The 18,331-nt window shown below is 34.9% G+C and overlaps 2 protein-coding genes across 2 annotated transcripts; both read right to left on the reverse strand.

The window, feature by feature from the left end:
• Nucleotides 1-204: 204 nt before the first annotated feature.
• LOC104235006 (fasciclin-like arabinogalactan protein 11) lies at nucleotides 205-1,851 on the reverse strand. Its single transcript, XM_009788674.2, has 2 exons — nucleotides 1,174-1,851; nucleotides 205-649 (listed from the first exon to the last, which is right to left on the reverse strand). The coding sequence occupies exons 1-2, from the start codon at nucleotides 1,693-1,695 to the stop codon at nucleotides 428-430; spliced, it is 744 nt and encodes a 247-aa protein (XP_009786976.1). The 5' UTR covers nucleotides 1,696-1,851; the 3' UTR covers nucleotides 205-427.
• A 3,167-nt stretch (nucleotides 1,852-5,018) lies between these two features.
• Nucleotides 5,019-8,641, reverse strand: LOC104235007 (ABC transporter I family member 10-like). Its single transcript, XM_009788675.2, has 6 exons — nucleotides 8,469-8,641; nucleotides 8,206-8,380; nucleotides 8,006-8,092; nucleotides 6,443-6,568; nucleotides 6,228-6,350; nucleotides 5,019-5,434 (listed from the first exon to the last, which is right to left on the reverse strand). Exons 1-6 carry the CDS (start codon nucleotides 8,534-8,536, stop codon nucleotides 5,225-5,227), a joined length of 789 nt encoding a protein of 262 aa, XP_009786977.1. The 5' UTR covers nucleotides 8,537-8,641; the 3' UTR covers nucleotides 5,019-5,224.
• Nucleotides 8,642-18,331: the final 9,690 nt, after the last annotated feature.

Here is an 18,331-nt window from a genome sequence, read left to right on the forward strand (position 1 = left end):
TATTTAGTACGAAGTGTCTTTGGCTGTCTTTAAGGTCCAAAAAAATCAAGCTAATATTTAAGCAGAAATTCATACATAGATAGATCTCCTTAAAAATACACTAATGTTAGCAAGAAATTTGACGTACCCGTCCCATTTCAAAAATAATGGCAATACGATTTTGAGGAGAAACATTAAGGCAAATTATTTAAAAAATAAATGAAGTACGTATAATCGTAGACACTTCAAAAATTCATTTTTATCTTACAATATGGCTGAATACTCAAAATGAAAATGAAAAAAATAGGGGGAAAAGAAAAAGAATGCATGGTAGGAAAGGAATGGTAATTATTCAAAGCAATCACTTGACGTATCACAACCGTTGAAAAATCATCATCTCTTCAAAATAGTACGATCACGAGCAATCTTCACCGTCCAATATCTAAAGTTACAACCAAAATACAAACAAGGAAACTCCAATAACCAACACAGCCATGGCATGCATGGCAATGCTCTCAGCACCGGAATCATCTACCGGCGAGTCATCATTGCCGGAGCTAGGGCTTAAGGCTGCCGGAGACTTCCTCTTTGACTTCAATGAAGCCGGAGCGGGCGCCATTGCTGGAGCAGGAGCAGCAAATATACTCAAAGGTTGAAGCACTTTATCAACCTGTCAAGAAGATAATTAGAAGATGAGAATTGAAATAGTTATTGTCGAAGATGTAATACTAAGTTACTAACATTGAAATCTACAAAAATTGATTTTAACATAAGTGAAGAATTTGGATATATGCAACTTGATAAGTTCTTTGAAATTTCAATGTGAACTTTACATTCTACAACCAAATTTGTGTAGATTCAATGGTGAAGAGTTAATTTAGTTCTTAAAATGTATAAGTCGGTTAACATTTTCGAGTTATTTTTTTCTATCAATATTTTACTCTTGGCGGTGTTTGATATGACAGAAATTATTTTTTCAGAACATCTTCAGGGAAAAATGACTTATTGCCTAAAAAATATTTTTCATGGTAAATATTTTCCAATGTTTGCTCGGGGAGTAAAAAATACTTGTAATAAAAAATGACTTCCGTCCAAAAGTGAAAAATGTCATTTTTTGTCCTTTTGGGGGAAAAGATTTTCTTCCTACCAAACACACCCTTGGTGTGTGTGTGTTTTCGTAATAACAATTCTAACCTGATAAACTGCAAGCTGACCATCAGTGTAAATTGTGTTAGCCACAGTAGCATCATCAACACCGGTGGATACATTCACTTGGTTGCCGGAAGTCGTCACATTTAACGGAAACTCTCCCGGACTAGCATCTCCGGCTTGTGTTCTTAACGGATTACTCACAGTTTGAAACTGAGTCATAGAAATAAAATTTGGAAGAACATGAAACTGCACTAGCTGAACTTGCTGTTGAGCACTTAAAGAATTTATAGTGCCAGATTTAAGGTTAGAAAATGCATTATCAGTTGGTGCGAAAACAGTCATTCCTTGATTAGAATTGTTGAGTTGTGTATTAATTTGATCACCAACTTGTGTGACTTTCATTAGTCGGATTAAAGTGGTGAATTGGCCAGCTTTTTCTAGTATTTTTGTTATATTGGTTGGTCCAGAGGGAGCTGGGGCTGTAGCAGTTTGAGCTTGGGTTAAGGTGAAAAATTGGAGGATAAGTAAAAGGAGCGAAAGAGATGAAAAAATATGGTGTTTCATATTTCAAGAATGGAATGGTTGGAATATGGAGTAGGGAAGTTTGAACTTTGAAAGGAGAATGATGTGGTTTGCTAATAGAGGAGAAGACTAGGGTTTTTATGGATAGGAAAGAATGTGTTAGGTGAGGGGGAGAAGGCATTATAGTTCTTATCAAATTACTACTACATCTAACTAGTTTAAAACTTCTAATACATTATCAAGTTACATAAAAGATTATTATATGTAATCGTCTTTAATAAATTGATCCATGACAAGAAAATATACATAAGCGGTTTTAGAATTAAATCTAATATTATGTTCGATTGACCTTTAAATTTTTTAAGTTGATTGCATTTTACTTTTGAAATTATAGGTTAACATTTAATATTTATTAATTTTTCGTATCGGAAACCCGCAACACAAAAGTTGCATCCACCATTGAAAATATATGAGTCAAGCAATCAGGTACATAAGTATACAAATCATGTGAATTTTGTTTATGCTATCGGTAAATATGAGTAAATTCTACTCTCTCTCTCTTTCAATTTGTTTGCATTCGGTTTTAAAAAAAAAAAAAAAAAACTTTCAAAATTTATTGTCTTAAATAAACCATAACATTTGTGTGACTGCTTTAAGGCTTAGAAATTTGTGATTTTAAATTTGTCGTAAATATTTGAGATGTTATAAAAGCTTCTCGTTAAGAAATAGAAATGCGCCACTTATTTTGAAACAAATTAATAAGGAAATAATGTCTAACAAAGCGGAATGGAGGAAGTAATACTATGGCATTCCTTAACATTGAAGTTTGGTGGGAAGTTACAATTGCAGTGGTTACAAAAAGGAAAAAATCTCCACATTCCTTTTAAGACTGACTGACCATTAAATCTTGAAAGAGAGAGTTGGAATGGGAAAGGTGTGGCTGAGGTGGAGGTTAAGGAACTATTGTAGCTGATAGTTTGCTTGGAAAGGCAGGAACATAGAGATCTAAAATGAGGTGGATACTACTACTACTACTAAAGTTTTCTATGATTGCTTAGCTTACACTTGTGTGAACAAATAATTTTTGTAGGGCATGATTTCTTTGCTGCATACTTAAAAATGAAGCTTTCAATTATATCATTTCAGTTCTTCGGCCGAGTGTCTCTCGAAAATAGTTTTTCTATCTGTACAAGACAGGAATAATACTCTCTACCCTCCTAAACATCAATTGTAAGATTACACTGGATATATTATTGTTGTTCTTGATCATCTCGACCCAATCCATGATCTCTACAGTTGGTTACTATTCTTCAAATCTTACTCGTGTAGATACCCAAACTAAGCTAAATTCTAATCTTGTTTTTTCTTCTTATTAATTTTTTTATTTATGCTGGTATGAATGAAGAATTTTCTTCTTTTTTCTTTTTATTAATTTTTTTCCTTTGTGCTGATATGAATGAAGATAGTGTACCAATAAATGATATGAATGAAGGTACTCGATAACAAGGAAAATTCTAACTGTTCCTCAGCTTCTTTATGAGTATCATTAGAAAGTGGGAAACTGAGGAAGTGTTTGGTATGACAAAAAATATTTCTTGAGTCATTTTCTAGTGTTTAATTGCGTTAAAAAAAAATGGAAAATACTTTCTAGAATAAGGAGAAAAATAACTTCTCTCACTTTTAGATGAAAGTAATATTTTTCTCAACCTTTAACTTCATATTACTTCTTTAACCAAAACTTACACATTATACTAGAGACTGACTACGTACTTTAGATTATACCAAATGAAGCTGATCGCTTTAAATTTTTTACTATTTGGAAACATATGAGCTTGACCATTTTCTATATGGTCCAGATTAGTTAATACTATTTGTTTTTAGAAAATTACAAACATTTCCTTATTTCTTTGCTGTTCTGGTTCATAATTCAGTACACCTCGCAGCACCAAACTTAGAAAAGGTTGCGAGAAAACTTGCTGATCATTCAGTCAAACCTGAGAAGTGAGAACTACTGCTTACCTAACTGTAGATTAATTTGGTTAAGCAAAATCTCTAAACTGATTTAGAGAAAACAGATTAAGTTCACTGGAATATGCTTAAGGGATGTTGTTTACTAACAGCCACATCGCACCAAAATCTTCAATTTGACGAGCATAAAACTTAAATTCTAGATACCCATCTTTTATCTAAAAGCATACACCTTAATATATGTATATAACATAATTAAATCTAATGTAACCAACAACATTTTGCATGAGTTCGAAATTGAAACATGACAATTATTTATAGACAAAATTTGGATTTATTAGAAATTATAAACACAACCAAAGTCTTCAGTTACTTCTTGCAACTTCAGATGCATTGTGATCAAATTAGTGAAGTTTAGGTTTCAGGTAAGCCTCCTCCTGAGTATTCCCACCATTATTTTCAGCAGTCTCCTGAGATATCCACTCGCTATAGGAGTCTTCTTTACAACGTTACCAAAACGATTATTAATCATCTTAGAAGCCTCTTGAATGCCACCGACGCGAGTTTGAGCTGTGGAAGTAGCAAAACAAAGGAGGAGGACAAAGATGGCTGCTGCGATTTCTTTACCCATGGAGATTATAATTTGTATGTCAAATGATACAATATGCACATTATATAGGAATCTTGAGAGACAGGGGTCCATTATAGAATTGTTGATATATGCCTTTTGCAATACAAAATCCATTCACTTCTCGACAATATTTGCATCCTTGAGCAACAATAGTTCACCTAAGCAATTTTGAGTGGAAGTGTTAACTGTAGATTTGGTTGTATGTGCCTTCTCTAAAGCATAATCCAATCACTATTGGACAATCTTGAATCCTTGATTAGTATTAGTAAAAATAATGTCAAATCATCCTGTGTGATCATAACAAAAAAGTTATCACACAAATTCAGCTAAGTTTTTTTTGGAAATTTTCGGACATCACTAAACTGTTAAAGTAAAATAATAGGCAAAGTATTGTTCACTGACAAAATATGGATTATGTGAACTCATAGTCGCTCCACCAAACTAGTTATTTTATGTACATGTATTATTTGCTGGCCCCATACTTCAAAAATATTGAATGGTGCACTTGGTTAAATACCGAGTTATTTACCTAGAGGAATAGAAATCAATTCTCATTTAATACTTTTTTGCACTTTCTTTGGTGGTGCACCTATGTTCTAGTAATTCCAGACTCGCCTCAGAACACCGCAATGTCATGTTGAAATGGACAATTGAGATCCTCGTCAAACAGTTTAATCTCAGAAACACAAATGCATTTTAGTCCTTCAAATATTTGACCCTCAAAAGACCTGAAAAGGAACTACATCTTGCATAACTGGCAAGGGGATAAAAAAATATAACATAGTATTTGCCCGGAAAAAGCCTCTCTATCCCTCCGGGGTAGGGGTAAGGTCTGCGTACAATTTACCCTTTCCAAACCCCACTGAGTGGGATTTTACTGGGTTGTTGTTGTAGTAGTAGTATTTGCTCTCTGGAAAGCATCATCATACACTCTTTTATGTACATGTACAAGATTCCTCGAGGAAAAAGTGGTTACAAATTTATTTGGATTACATAAGATACCAGTTTGTTTTCAATGAAATTCCTTATACTAGTTGCATCACCCTGCCGGACAATTCTTCCATCTTCCATGTAAACTGCACCATCTGCAAACTCTAGTTCTTCCAAACGATGGGTCACCCACAAAGCTGTAATTTCTTTAGATGTATCCATGGAGTTTCTCACTGCTTTTATTACTCCAATCTAGCAAAAGTTGAAAGAGAGAAAGAACTTCAATCTGTGAAATTGATCTATTCCAATCCAGATTAAAGTCTCTCCTCGCTAAAAATCAAATGTCAACTCATAGTGATTTTCAAAATTTCCTTCCTCTTCCGGCCAACACAAAAGCCCAAGGGAAAAAGGAATACATGAAGAACACAGAACAAAGAAAGGAATAAGCACATCATGCAGAGAAGGCAAGTCATCAACCTAAGAAGAATACTAGTATAGTCAAACTACTTTCCACCTTGCCAAAAAAAATTTCTTTGCCCGATGTTTCAAATGGTAGTTCGATGTATATATTGATGCCATTTAACATATTTGACACTAAGAGGATGCTACCTCTCTCTGTTCACCATGAGCCAAAGTTTCGAATTTAAGAACATCTGCTGTACTTGGGACTTCACTAAACAATAATTTTGAGTAGTTTCAGTTCAAGAAAATGCCATTTAAGACCTATTTGTTGGACAGTTTCAACAGTTGAATAGCAGGCTAATAGGTTGAGGCGACCAACTAGCATTGAATTGCAGTGTTTTTGTCATCTGATACCAGCATACATCCTTGATATACCTCCAATAGTTTCTTGTGGTGTGGGGAGGGGGTGGAATACTCTTCATTAAATTTCTCGATGCACGTTCCTCGGAAGATATATATTTCATCATTTATTCATTTCGGCAAGGGCATGCGGTTTTTAGATTGGTAGGTCATGCATGTGATTTACCCAACAAGTGAAAGATTAGATGCTACAAAGTGACATAAGAATTGAATCAGATTATACCTGATCAGTTTCATCCAAAAAAGTAGTCAGTTCATCAAGTAACAAAACTTTGCAAGCTTCAGCCAAAGCACCAGCAGTAGCAACCCTTTGTTTTTGACCACCGCTAAGAGTGTGAACTGGTTTCTGCACGGCGTAAACAAAAGCACAGACGTGAGAGCAGTTCAGTTTTATATTGACCTGTTAGGAACCCAGGAAATCATATCTGAAGAACATACTTTCAAATACTCAGACATCCCAACTGCATCCAAAGCTCTTGCCACCCTAGTCCTAATCTCAGCTGGTGTTAAGTTCAATTTACCAAGACCAAAAGCAACATCAGCTTCCACCGTAGGCATCACAACCTGTAAGCACAAGAAATAAAGAAGCCATACATTTAAGAGCGAAGAGCAGAATAACTTTCTTAATACATGGCCGTGGAATGTCCACTTCATATCAAAGCCAGTTTGTAGGTTTAGGTATAAAACCATCCAGCCAAACTAAGAAAACATTTAAAAGGCAAACTTAGCTCCCTGCTTTGCCCTACCAAGCACATCATCTATTTCGCAGAGACCTCCTGAATTTATCATAGCAAAAGCATATGAGGCTATGTTATAGAGTCCTTGTACATTACCGCACAAAAGGAAAAGGGATCAATGTAAGAGAAACTCTATAGAGATGGCACTCTGTAGCATCATAAATCCAATTCAAAGAATAAAATGCAGACTTGGAATAATGACAGAGGAGTGCGCTATTGAATGACTCATGAGTGCAATGCCAAAATGATGTGGACTTCGCTACCACATATCCTAGAGGTTTTCCAAAGTTGTACAAAGTACAAACTGCAGCATCTACCCAAAGTAATGGTCATATAGAGTTACAGACTTAACCAGAATTCGTGTAGAAGCTAAAGAATTTTTTTCAGATTCTGCCTACTATAGATCTACAACAGAAGTTCTATTAAAAAGTATTAGTCCTTATGACGCAAAAAGCATGGAAAAACACTCGGAAATGATAATTTTTGCCAAATCTAAACTCGATTGAGATATAGTTCAAGCGAAGAAAGAAACTCAAAAGCTTAATTAGATTAATCGGATCACTATCAAGTGGAGTTGATCTCTCTAATTTGGAATTAAGCTTATACAAGATGAAGCATTCAATCTTCTGCTGTTCCATTATGATTTACATTCTTTTTTTTTCTATAAAGGTGGTACCCGAGCCAGCTTATGCACACCTCGGCAACACCAGGTACATGTTACCTTCATGTACCTCGCACCAGCATAGCAACTCTAGCCTATAAGGCTTACGCAAATGGGAAAAAATCACCAAACTCTTTGTCTCTGGTAGGATTTCAACCCTTGTCTCTCATGGTTTTCACCCAATTATTGACGTTAGGCAACACCTCGGTGCCCCTTATGATATACATTCTTTTGCAATCGTTCCATGAAATACCAAGCCTCAATTATTAAAACAAACCTATATTATTGCTTAAAATATCGGATATAGTGAGGATTCATATAGGTGATCCCAACTAGGTTTGAACTGAGGTGCAGTAGTAGTTATTGTTGCTGTGATAAGTATCTAAAGTCTCAAGTTTTGCACCATAAATCTGACCATTCTTTCATTATCAACAATTTAAAAGTCATTGACACAATATGGGATTGCAAATATTCTTGCTTAATCGTCCAATTTAATCCACAAAATCAGCACAAATCTGAATACGACAAAGGATTAGGAAGCATTGCCATCTAATGACAAATATAAATGATAAAAATGGAAACTTTTGAGCTCGGCAAACACACCTGATGATCAGGGTTCTGATACACAAAGCTCCTTGGCCTCTCCACAGACAAGAACCCATCATCTGGACTCAATAAACCTGCTAATATCTGGGATAATTTCACCCCAAAAAGAACAAAACCCAAAATCCCGTAACGCTAACCAGCCTTACTAGAAGATACAAAATTTTGCACAGTTTACATACACAATTTAGAGGGTTTACCTTTAAAAGGGTTGATTTTCCACAGCCATTGGGTCCAAGAAGCATCCAGAATTGCCCAGAGGGAATTTTCAGTGAGCAATCCTTTAGAATCGGAAGCACTTTCCCCTGTCTGGAGACAACTGAATAGCTAAGGTTTTGAGCGTCAATTGCAAAGCTGTCAGCTGTTGCGACATTTCTACAAACACAAAGTAAGCAAATTATGGTACATATGATAGAGCATGGGCATATTGAGAAACAGGAAAATGTGGAGAAATAGAGATTGCCTGAGGGAGTGGGAGTAAATGGGTGGCAATTGCAGAGCTGAAGCTCGGATACAAACCGACTGTATCATTTTTACCCCAAAAAAAGCTGAGATGCAACCTTTACAGCTTTGTTTGGATCATTGTTATCCAAAAATAATATTTATTTGGATGGTTTAATTAAAATTGGTTATATTATATTGTTCAATTTATTATTTCAGAATAATAAAAAGGGGTTTTTACCTAGCTATACTATAATAATAACCTATTTACCATCTTTATTTAGGTTCCTTATTAATTACTTTGTATGTCTATTTTTACAAGTTATATACAAAACCATAAAAAAGAAGAAAATTCAAGATCCCTTAAATTTAGTCTATCAGTTACATGACACCCACCTCATTTCCAATAACCCCTACATTTAAAATTTTGTTCCTTTTCCAAAAGATTTCAAAATTATTTTCTCTCTCTTGATAATCACCCAAAATCTTTCTTATTTTTTTATAGGCATTGTTATCCCTCCAAAATTGTCGATTCTTATCCTTTTCTAAAGCTTTTCAAACCCAATTTTGCTCTTTCTTACTAATCATTCAAAATCTTTGTTTCTTATTGATACAATACAGACGAAATTCGCAATATTGCTCTAGAATCAAGTTGTAGATAAGTTTTGAATCTTGTTTTCTTTCTTTCTAAATCTTTATTATATGTGACTTGTATATGATACATGAATATCCAAAATAATACTTGATACAATACTAATATAATTATAATATTAGATTTTTAGTGTAGAGTTGTGATTGAAACTTGAAAAAGAAAAAAATTATAATTGTATCAATTTTTCAAAAATATATTGTGATTGTATTATACTTGTATATGTATCGTAATTGTTGGAGGAATTGTATTACAAATGTATGATAATTGTATATTTATTGTATATTGTTACGAGCAGTTGTGAGTTCATGACGAATTTCACTGTTTGTATAACAAATATATAATAATTATATATTAATTTATTAGTATTATATCAGATATTATTTTGGGTATTAATGTACCATATACAAGTTAGATACAATTGTGATACAAGTATGATACAATTATATTTTAGGCATTGATGTATCCGATACAATTCAAATCAATTATGATACAACTATCATACAGTTCCTGAATGTTTCTTCATTTTTAGTGTTGTCCAATCTCCCAGCAAAAGAACGATGCAGTCGATAATTTTTTAATAATATAAAGTTATCGGCAATGGTGGGAAGAGAGAAGATAGAGATTCTAGGCGTAGATTAAGGGATTTTGATGTAAAAAAAAAAGGAGAGGGAAGAGGAGAGGTAAAAAAAGAAAAGAATATAATTAAATCTCTTAATTGAAGGCACTAATAATGGGGTGAGAGCCTTTTAATGAGCAATCTACATAATTTGTAAGAAAAACCTAGATACTTATTAAAAACTACAAAGCATAGAGAACATATGTAAATAAGTTTCTAATATAGTATAGCTAGGTAAAAATCCCTAATGAAAAGTCTCATTTTTTAAAACAACCAATTTGATATGGTGGATTATTTCCTATTTTTCTTTCCAATTATGCTCTAACTTATTACTCTACAGTTCTATTTTATCCTTTACCTTTTTTCATTTTAACTCAAAATCTCTAACCTATGACCCACTTTGTCTTTGTCTTTTTTTTTTTTTTTTGCCAACTCCAACCCCAAAGGTAAAAAAGAATAGGTTTTGCCTTCTTCTTCTTCTTTTTTTCTTTTTTCTTTTTCTCCTAATTTGATTTTAACTCCAATTTTAATTATTTTAATCTCCAATTAGTTGCATTATTGGTTGTTTTCAAGTGCGGTTGTTTTCAAGTGTACTAAGTATTATTATTTATCTTCTGAACTTCTTGTTTCTTTATCATCATTCTTTTTTTTTAAATGATAGTTAACCTTATTTTCAGGTTTTTGCTCTTGTTTTCACTTGGCAATTGAAATTAGAGTAATATTATTTATGATATAATTGCTAAGGATTTTATGGAATATGAATATTTCATTATAAATTATATGTCACGTTGTTCGAAAACTATTATGTTATGTACTTTAAGTTATGGATTATATGTCATGTTGGAAAATATAACTTATGATCTAAATTCTGAACAAAGTGTACTAAATATTTTATTTTTTATTTTTTATTATTATGATCTACTTATGAATGGAGTGTTACTTATTATTGTTTTTAATATTATTAACTTGTTCCATCAATTTTGTTAGAATTTGCATGAATTTAATTGCTTAATTTATTTACAAGATATAATTGGTGATAAATTAGTAGAAATAGATTTTCTTAAATTATTTTTATGCGTAATTCTTGATAAACTTAATATTTAAAACAATTGAGGGTATTTTAGTAAACTTATCAATTACAATACAATACGATACAGTCAAAGCAAATAAATTTAACAACAGCAAACAATACAATCTATCCAAACATCGTATTCATAAAACGATACGATACAATATAGTACAATATAATACAATACATTATAAAATAATGGGTAACAATTATCCAAACAGAATGTTACTAGAGTTTGTCTATGGATTATGAATAACTTTTTTTATTTATGTGTCTTTATTTTACTTGGCATGAAATTTAAAAACTAAAATAATTTTTTAAAATTTTATCGTCTTAAATTAAATATGTGTGTAACCCGTGGTAGTATCATAATTCACTAAATGTTTAACCGTCAAACAGTACAATTGAATTTATACGTGGTTTCTAGACAAGTGAATTAATTTAATCCTGAAATAATAGGAGAATTGAATGAATATGCAATACTTAGCCTTGAGGTAAAGATACAGTAGTTCCGGGAGCAGGGCTTTCGGGCACAACAATAATAAAATCAAAAACCAAGAAGATAAAATTTTATAAAGTTTTGAATAGATTATAGCGTAAGTTTGAGAAAAAATTTGTGTCATTTACAATAATAATAAAGCTCACTATTTATAGTTGTACCTAGGAAACAAGGTCCTAGGATCATGCCCTTCTTTAATATCAATTATGAGGGTCATTGAAAAACGTCTAATGGGGAGCATGAATGACAAATTCTTTGTAACAGGCAATATACTAAATGTTGTAGAATATTCTCTATTAAATACTATCGGGTGGTAGGTATTTATTTAATCTTTATGAGCATTATTTTTTTCGGTAACAGACGGAATAATTATCTTCGGTTTTAGCTATCCTCTGTCCTCGCTCCAAATGTCACTCCCTTATGCACTCACTTAACATAACATATTTTACCCTATACACTAAGCTAATTAAAAATATAAAAACGTAAATATATAAGAGCTTGTGTTATGTCTGCCATACTATACGTACAAATAAATTTAACCTTGTATGAATATTTAATTTCCCGACAAAGGGAATTCATCTCTTGTGCCATCAAGCTTTAAGTGGGCATTTGGACATAAGAATTGTAAATTTCCAAAACATGGTGAAAATCTTTTTCAAATGAAAATGATGTTTGAAATTTAGAGTTGTGTTTTGATATGAATATAATTTTGGGTTGTTTTTGAAGTTTTATGAGTGTTTGAGTGAAAATTTTGAAAAACAGCTTTTTGGAGTTTTTAAAATTTTCGAAAATTTTCAAAAAGCGAAATACATAAGTAGCCCCTTCAAGTTGTCCCCAACGATCATTTGAACACTTAAACTAACCTAATGACCATTTAGACACTTTTATTTGATAGAAGTGTGTGCCTGTCACGACCCTAAACCTCATCCTGGTCGTGATGCGCCTCTCGTGAAGACACAACCCAGCCAATTAAACCCAATTCACTTTTTAAACAGTTAAATAACATAAGAGCAGTCTAAAACATGGTATAGCAATACTAAGTAGCGAATAATGCCAATAAAGTACGGAAGTACAACCCAACATAACCCTAACCGGGGTGTCACAAGTCACGAGTGTGAGCACGTGATTTTTGCCCTATGAGAACTACTCCCAAAAATTCAAAATAAAATGGTTTTATGTTATTTGTAATTTATTTGTATTTTGTCTGTGCATGTTTATTTCTACCTTAATTAAAAAAAATACAAAAATATGTGTTGCATGTGCATTTAGGAATTAATCTTGCATTTTTTAGAATTAATTAATCATTGGTTTATATAAAATGAAAAATACAAAAAAATACGTCTAGGATTCAATTTTATAATTTTTAGAGTTAAATCATAAATTATTCGGCAATAATTGGAAAATCATAAAAAATATGCATTTTTGTATTTTTATGTTTAACTGTGTGATTTTGTACTTAATCTAATGTTATTTAAGTTAATTTGGTTTTTAGAATTTAATTTAGGATTTTTTAGGTTTTGGAAAAATTGGTCTAAAAGGGAAAGAAACAAAATGAAAAAAATGATGAGAAGAAACTCGGACCAGGCCAAGTTCCACAGGCCCAAATCGATGCCCTTTTACCCGGTCCAATTAGGCTGGCAATACGACCGTCCAAACGACGTTGTTTTTGTCACGCTCAATCTGGGTCGTTGATCTCACATGATCAACGGTCCAGGTCACCCCTCCCATAACCCATGTTGACCCATTCCCCATACCCGTTCATATACCCGCCCCGACCCCATCACTACTAAAAAACCCCGTTTGGCTTAAGTAAATTAATCTGGACCGTTGGATCCCATCATCCAACGGCCCAGATTAATCAACTTATTTTCAATATATCAAAACACCCCCAAACCCATTCACCCGCCTCATTTTCATCCTTCGTCTCTTTCAGAGACAAACCAAACGACCTAACCAAAACCCTAGCCGCCCTCGTTCCCTTCGCCTTAAAACCCGGCGGCGTCGGCTCTGATGGCCATGAAAATCACACACGCGAACCACCAAACCATCCCCTCTCCGAATCCACGCTCATTTTTCTTCGAATCACCCCCGAGCCCCTCAAATCTTAGATCAAAATCGAACCAAACCCTAATCCGTTCAAATGCCACCAAACTCACACCCTGTGATCTCCTGGACCCCCTCACCATGAATCCTTGATCGACTCTTTTCAAATCATCGTGGGGTAGCTCGGATTCCAGATCGAAGTTAGGCAGGCCAGGTTCCATGAATTTTGGGCCAGAGACTGACTTTAGCCATGCTGTTTTCCTTCGAAAACACATGGTTAAAGTCTGTCTTGGCTTGAAAGTGGGAAGAGCCTCGAGTTTTTTTATCGAGTTGTGATTCGGGTAAGTTTTTTACGTCCAATTTTGATTGTTCACTCTTGCAGTTCCGTTTGTTTACTCTGTCCCTTCCTCTTATATAAATTTGCATGAATTTCCCGTTTGAATTATGGTCAGTAGTCTAAGGTCCAAATCTGGGCCAGTTTGCGAGTTGAATTTGTCAAGAATTGGTCTAATTTGTGTATGTTTAGTTTGGTTTAAGTTCAGGCTACCAATTACTTTGTCATTGTGATTCCTTAATCAGTGATGTTGGCCTGTACAATAGACCTAATGCTTAGGAAATGGTTCATGATTGTTTGAATCTAGACTTGTGCTATTAATCAGGTTTCTTTTCATGACACTTGCTTTGCCTCATATCTAATTGCAGTCTCATATTGAGAGTAGTTGGGTTTAGTCAAAATTGTTGTGAATTAAAACTTGTTCTATAGTGTGTGATTCCCTTTGCTTGCAATTCATGCTGTCGATTACCTGCCTAGTTGGTCGTCAGGAGGTCTACTAGTCTTTCAAATCTGAAGTCTTGCAATCTGTATAGTTTGAGCTAGGAGTCAGTTGTTAGGAATTTGATAGTTTGAACTGGTTATAGCTGAAGGGTTTGGTACAGAGTGAAAGGGATGAGGTAGGACAGTAATTTCAGGGACTCTAGGAGGGTATTTTAGGATTTAAAAGGTTTGAAATTGGTTTGAGTTGAATGGTCTAACAGTAGGGTACTAAAGTACCATTAAACTAATGAATTGTTTAAGTGTTAATGGGGAGCAAAACATAATGGTAGGGGAGGATTTAAAGGAAATGGATTAAGAAATAGGAGCTCATACCTATTTAAACTTTAAAAAAAAGGGACAAGGGATAATGGGAGGAAAACATACACTAGTGGGGTACTAAAGAAGATCATGGGCAGAATTAGTGGGGAATTCTGCCTAAGTTCTCTTGGGGGGCTGGCAAGGTCAGTTGTTTGGGTATAAATAGGGGTCTGGACAGAGTTAAATGGGGGGCTTTTTTTTTGGAGAGGCTGGTTTTTCTTTTTGGGCAGACTTGAGAAGAGAGAAAAAAAATCTGAAGAGAGTTGAGAGAGCTTTTACTGTTTCATTACCTTAACTAACTTGTCAAAATCTCAGTCGATAACCCGAGCCCTCTGAGAATCATAAACAGTTTTAAAATTCTTTGCTTCAAGTTTCAGAGATCACTTTTGAGAGTTCTTTTGAAAGGCAGTCTGGTTTAGTGTGGTCAAAGCTTCAGAAAGTTTTTTTTTGGTTTAGTTTTGAGGGTAATGTGGTACAGTCAGGTCTGTTTGGGTATCTGCTGTTGTTGTTGTTCTACAATTAATTTTGGGGTAAAATTTGAGTGTGTTGAGTTCATTTCTGGGTTGACACTGGTTTGTTGTTGCTATTTGAGTTCTGGCTGCTGATACCTGTTGAAAATTGATGCTTATTCCTGTTGTTGTTGCTGTTTGATTGACCCCCCTCATTTTTTGGTTTATACTTCAACTTCTAGGTACATATTTCGAGCCTATGTTGATGTAGCTCCATCTGTTGGAAACGTGAAATGAAACTGAAGTTGAATATCTATTGCAGTTCTATTTTGATAATTTTGTTACGTTAGGTAGTTCTCTGTATAGTGATTGAGTGTTTATTGTAATAAAAATGGGACTATTTTGAATGATAAATCTAGGACTGTTAGATTAAGGATTGTTAAACTAATTAGAGACGTATATTGAATCCGGAGTTAGCAGTTTATTTTGGTCTAGCTATTGTTATCAATGTAGGGCAATTTGGATCTGTATGAGGAATAGTTTTGCAATTGGACATTGAATTGATAATCAACAGACGCTAGGGCGATAAACAGTTCTAATAGTCTTCAGTAATCCATTTCTAAATTCATGATTCCTTTAAGTATTGAGTGTTGGTTTAATATTGTTAGTTTGAGTTAGTAATTACTGTTGCTCAAATCCAATCATGCTTCCCGTCTGATTTCCCTTTATAGTGATAATTAGGAACTCACTAATAGATAAGCAAGTAAGGTAATCTTCATAATCATCAAGTGCATGTTGAATAATTTGTAGCATCTCAGTGTATGTGTATTTAACTCGAGTTAAAACTTGGTTTGATTTAACAATTAAAGGCTTTAACAGTCCACTACCGGACGGTTTGGGCTTCAATGTCCTTCACAGACAGCCCGGACTTCATACACGTAGCAACTTGTCAAGGTAGGTTGGCCATTTTGTTCCTGGGCAGACCTTGAGGCCCCAAAACCGTTGAGAGTTTGACTTAGTTGGAAGTCATAGGTTCAAAGTAATAGCTCCTAAATAATGCTCATTAATTAGGATTTTTATTTTGTTATTAGAGATAAATGGAGTAGAAAATCACAATCGCTTTAGGTTTACCTTTCTAAAATAAACGAGACGGGCATCGCCAAATAAAATGCACAAATTTTGGGGTCCTCAATAAATGGTTACAATAAAATACTTAGAATTCGGGATGGGATGTTTAGCGGATTTCACGGCCTTCCCCAAAAAATAATAATGTGCTAGTCTCTTTAGGCGCATATTTTAATGAGGTTACCTTCCTAAACTCGGGTGCGCATTTATGTGACCCAAATCCAAATCTCAACGAAGTTAAAATATGTCAAAAACCACGGGTGCATTTATGTGACGTGGTTCAAGATTTGTTTTAGTGACGTTGCAATTTTCCTTGAAAAACAATAATAAATAAAAAGCGGTTGAAGTTAAAATTTGTGCATAGGTTCAACATGTATTAAAATTAGATAAATAAGCTGAATATAACAGTTGAGCGACCGTGCTAGAACCACGAAACTCGGGAATGCCTAACACCTTCTCCCGGATTTCTGGTTCGCGGACTGTAATACAGAGTCAATCTTTTCCTCGATTCGGGATTCAACCGGTGACTTGGGACACCATAAATCTCCCAAGTGGCGGCTCTGAATTAAATAATAAATCCCGTTTCGATTGTCCTTTAATTGAAAAAACTCTCTCTGCGCCCCTTTGCAGGGTGTAGGGAAAAAGGAGGTGTGACAGCTCTGGCGACTCTGCTGGGGATCGAATCCAGAATCTCTGGTTCAGGGTTCAGAATTCGAGCTTAGATAAATTGTTATATTTGGCTTTATCTAATATTGTTACATGTTTGGGCCTAATGTGCTAAGTGATGCTTTTACCGCTTTGATATTATCTGAACTGTATATAAACTGTGCTGAAACCCTTCTCTTCTTACCTCCGGGGATGTGCTTACTGGTTGAGACTCCCTATTATGTTAGTGTCATACCCTGAAATAAGAAAGAGGCCGGACAAGTTACTAAGCCGGATGGCCTTTTGGTTCCCGGTACGTAGCCCCCTCCTCGACTCGAGTTGTCCGCTCGGGTACACAGTCTAGAACAAATACCCAGGTTATAAACCTAGAAAAACTCAGCTTCATGCCGGATCCCTAGTAGGAATGTTTGTTTGCATCACGTGCATTTGACTTTGGAGGCTCAACACAGGGGTTGGGTCTGTCTAGGACAGGTGTACCAAAATGACAAAAGACCATCCTGATGTATCTTACTTGCTACTTGTGCATTTGTTTGCTTCGGACTTGCATGCTGACCGAGTTTTGAATATTTTGAGGAAAGAGAGATAGAGGTACGAGGGTTAAAGAGAGTTAATCGCCTGTTTGAAAAAAAAAACAATGTCCAAAGAGTGCCGAAACTCTGCCAAATTTTTGAGAAAATGAAAAAAAGAAAAGAAAAAAAAGAGAAAAAAATAGTTTTATTTGCCAATGAAAAGAGTCTTGTTTTCAAAAGAAGTTTGTTTTATCGGCCCGAACTACGCCAGTTTGATTCTCACAAGGTGTGAGATACGTAGGCAACCCCCATCGGGTCCAACTTCACTTTTTGCGAAAATAGCCAAAAGAACTAAAATTTTATTTGAAAATAATTAGGGCGACGCAATTTTTGCTAGAAATAGCTGAATGTCCCTAAAAGGGCGCCGGAAGGCTATTTTTGCAAGAACAGCCGCCTGGGGTCATTTTTAGGTTTTCACCGATTAACCGACGCAGCCTTAAAATCTTCGACCCCGAGGTGCTGAAAGGCCGTATTGGCGAAACCGGGTTTTATATTAAATGAAAAAAAAAGTGTCTATGTTATCTTTGAGTCGATTGAATCGTGATTTTTGCTTAACTACCCTAATAAATGTGCAGAATGAGCACAAGTCAGAATTTACACGTAACAATTGTGAACAAGATCCCTTTGGAGTTGCACATGTGGTGGGATGACTTGGGCGAATCAGGGCGTGACACAGTCAATCTATACCTGGGAGGCCTCACTGGGTTGCTGAAGATCAATCCTAGGGGGATGTCATAAAGGCCTTGGTCGCATTCTAGGACCCGGCTCACAACGTATTTCACTTCTCGGATTTTGAACTTACCCCAACATTGGAAGAAATAGTCGGATACATCGGGGGTCCCAAGGTTCCTCTGAGACACCAGTACCTGATCGCTCCAAGGGCCGTAACCGTACACAGGTTCCTAGACTCTTTGAAAATAAGCAGGGGTCCACAATCCAGACTTGGCAGCTGGTTTTTGTACTTTGCGGTTTATATACAACAGATATGGCCACATAAGGGGGTTCAACAAGCCGGAAAACAAAATCTGTAGCAAAGGAAACCGCCTTAAGTGGGAAGAACATAAG

This window comes from Nicotiana sylvestris, chromosome 11 (assembly GCF_000393655.2).
Source record: "Nicotiana sylvestris chromosome 11, ASM39365v2, whole genome shotgun sequence".
Lineage (NCBI taxonomy): Eukaryota > Viridiplantae > Streptophyta > Magnoliopsida > Solanales > Solanaceae > Nicotiana > Nicotiana sylvestris.

What these genes read in the sequence shown, in the direction of transcription:
- LOC104235007 (XM_009788675.2), bottom strand. Translation starts at nt 8,536, where the DNA reads ATGATACAGTCGGTTTGTATCCGAGCTTCAGCTCTGCAATTGCCACCC. An exon ending in ATTTACTCCCACTCCCTCAG is followed by an intron (nt 8,381 to 8,468) that starts GCAATCTCTATT and finishes TTGTGTTTGTAG; the next exon opens with AAATGTCGCAACAGCTGACA. An exon ending in GGATGTCTGAGTATTTGAAA is followed by an intron (nt 6,351 to 6,442) that starts GTATGTTCTTCA and finishes TACGCCGTGCAG; the next exon opens with AAACCAGTTCACACTCTTAG.
- LOC104235006 (XM_009788674.2), bottom strand. Translation starts at nt 1,695, where the DNA reads ATGAAACACCATATTTTTTCATCTCTTTCGCTCCTTTTACTTATCCTC. An exon ending in GTCAGCTTGCAGTTTATCAG is followed by an intron (nt 650 to 1,173) that starts GTTAGAATTGTT and finishes TCTTCTTGACAG; the next exon opens with GTTGATAAAGTGCTTCAACC.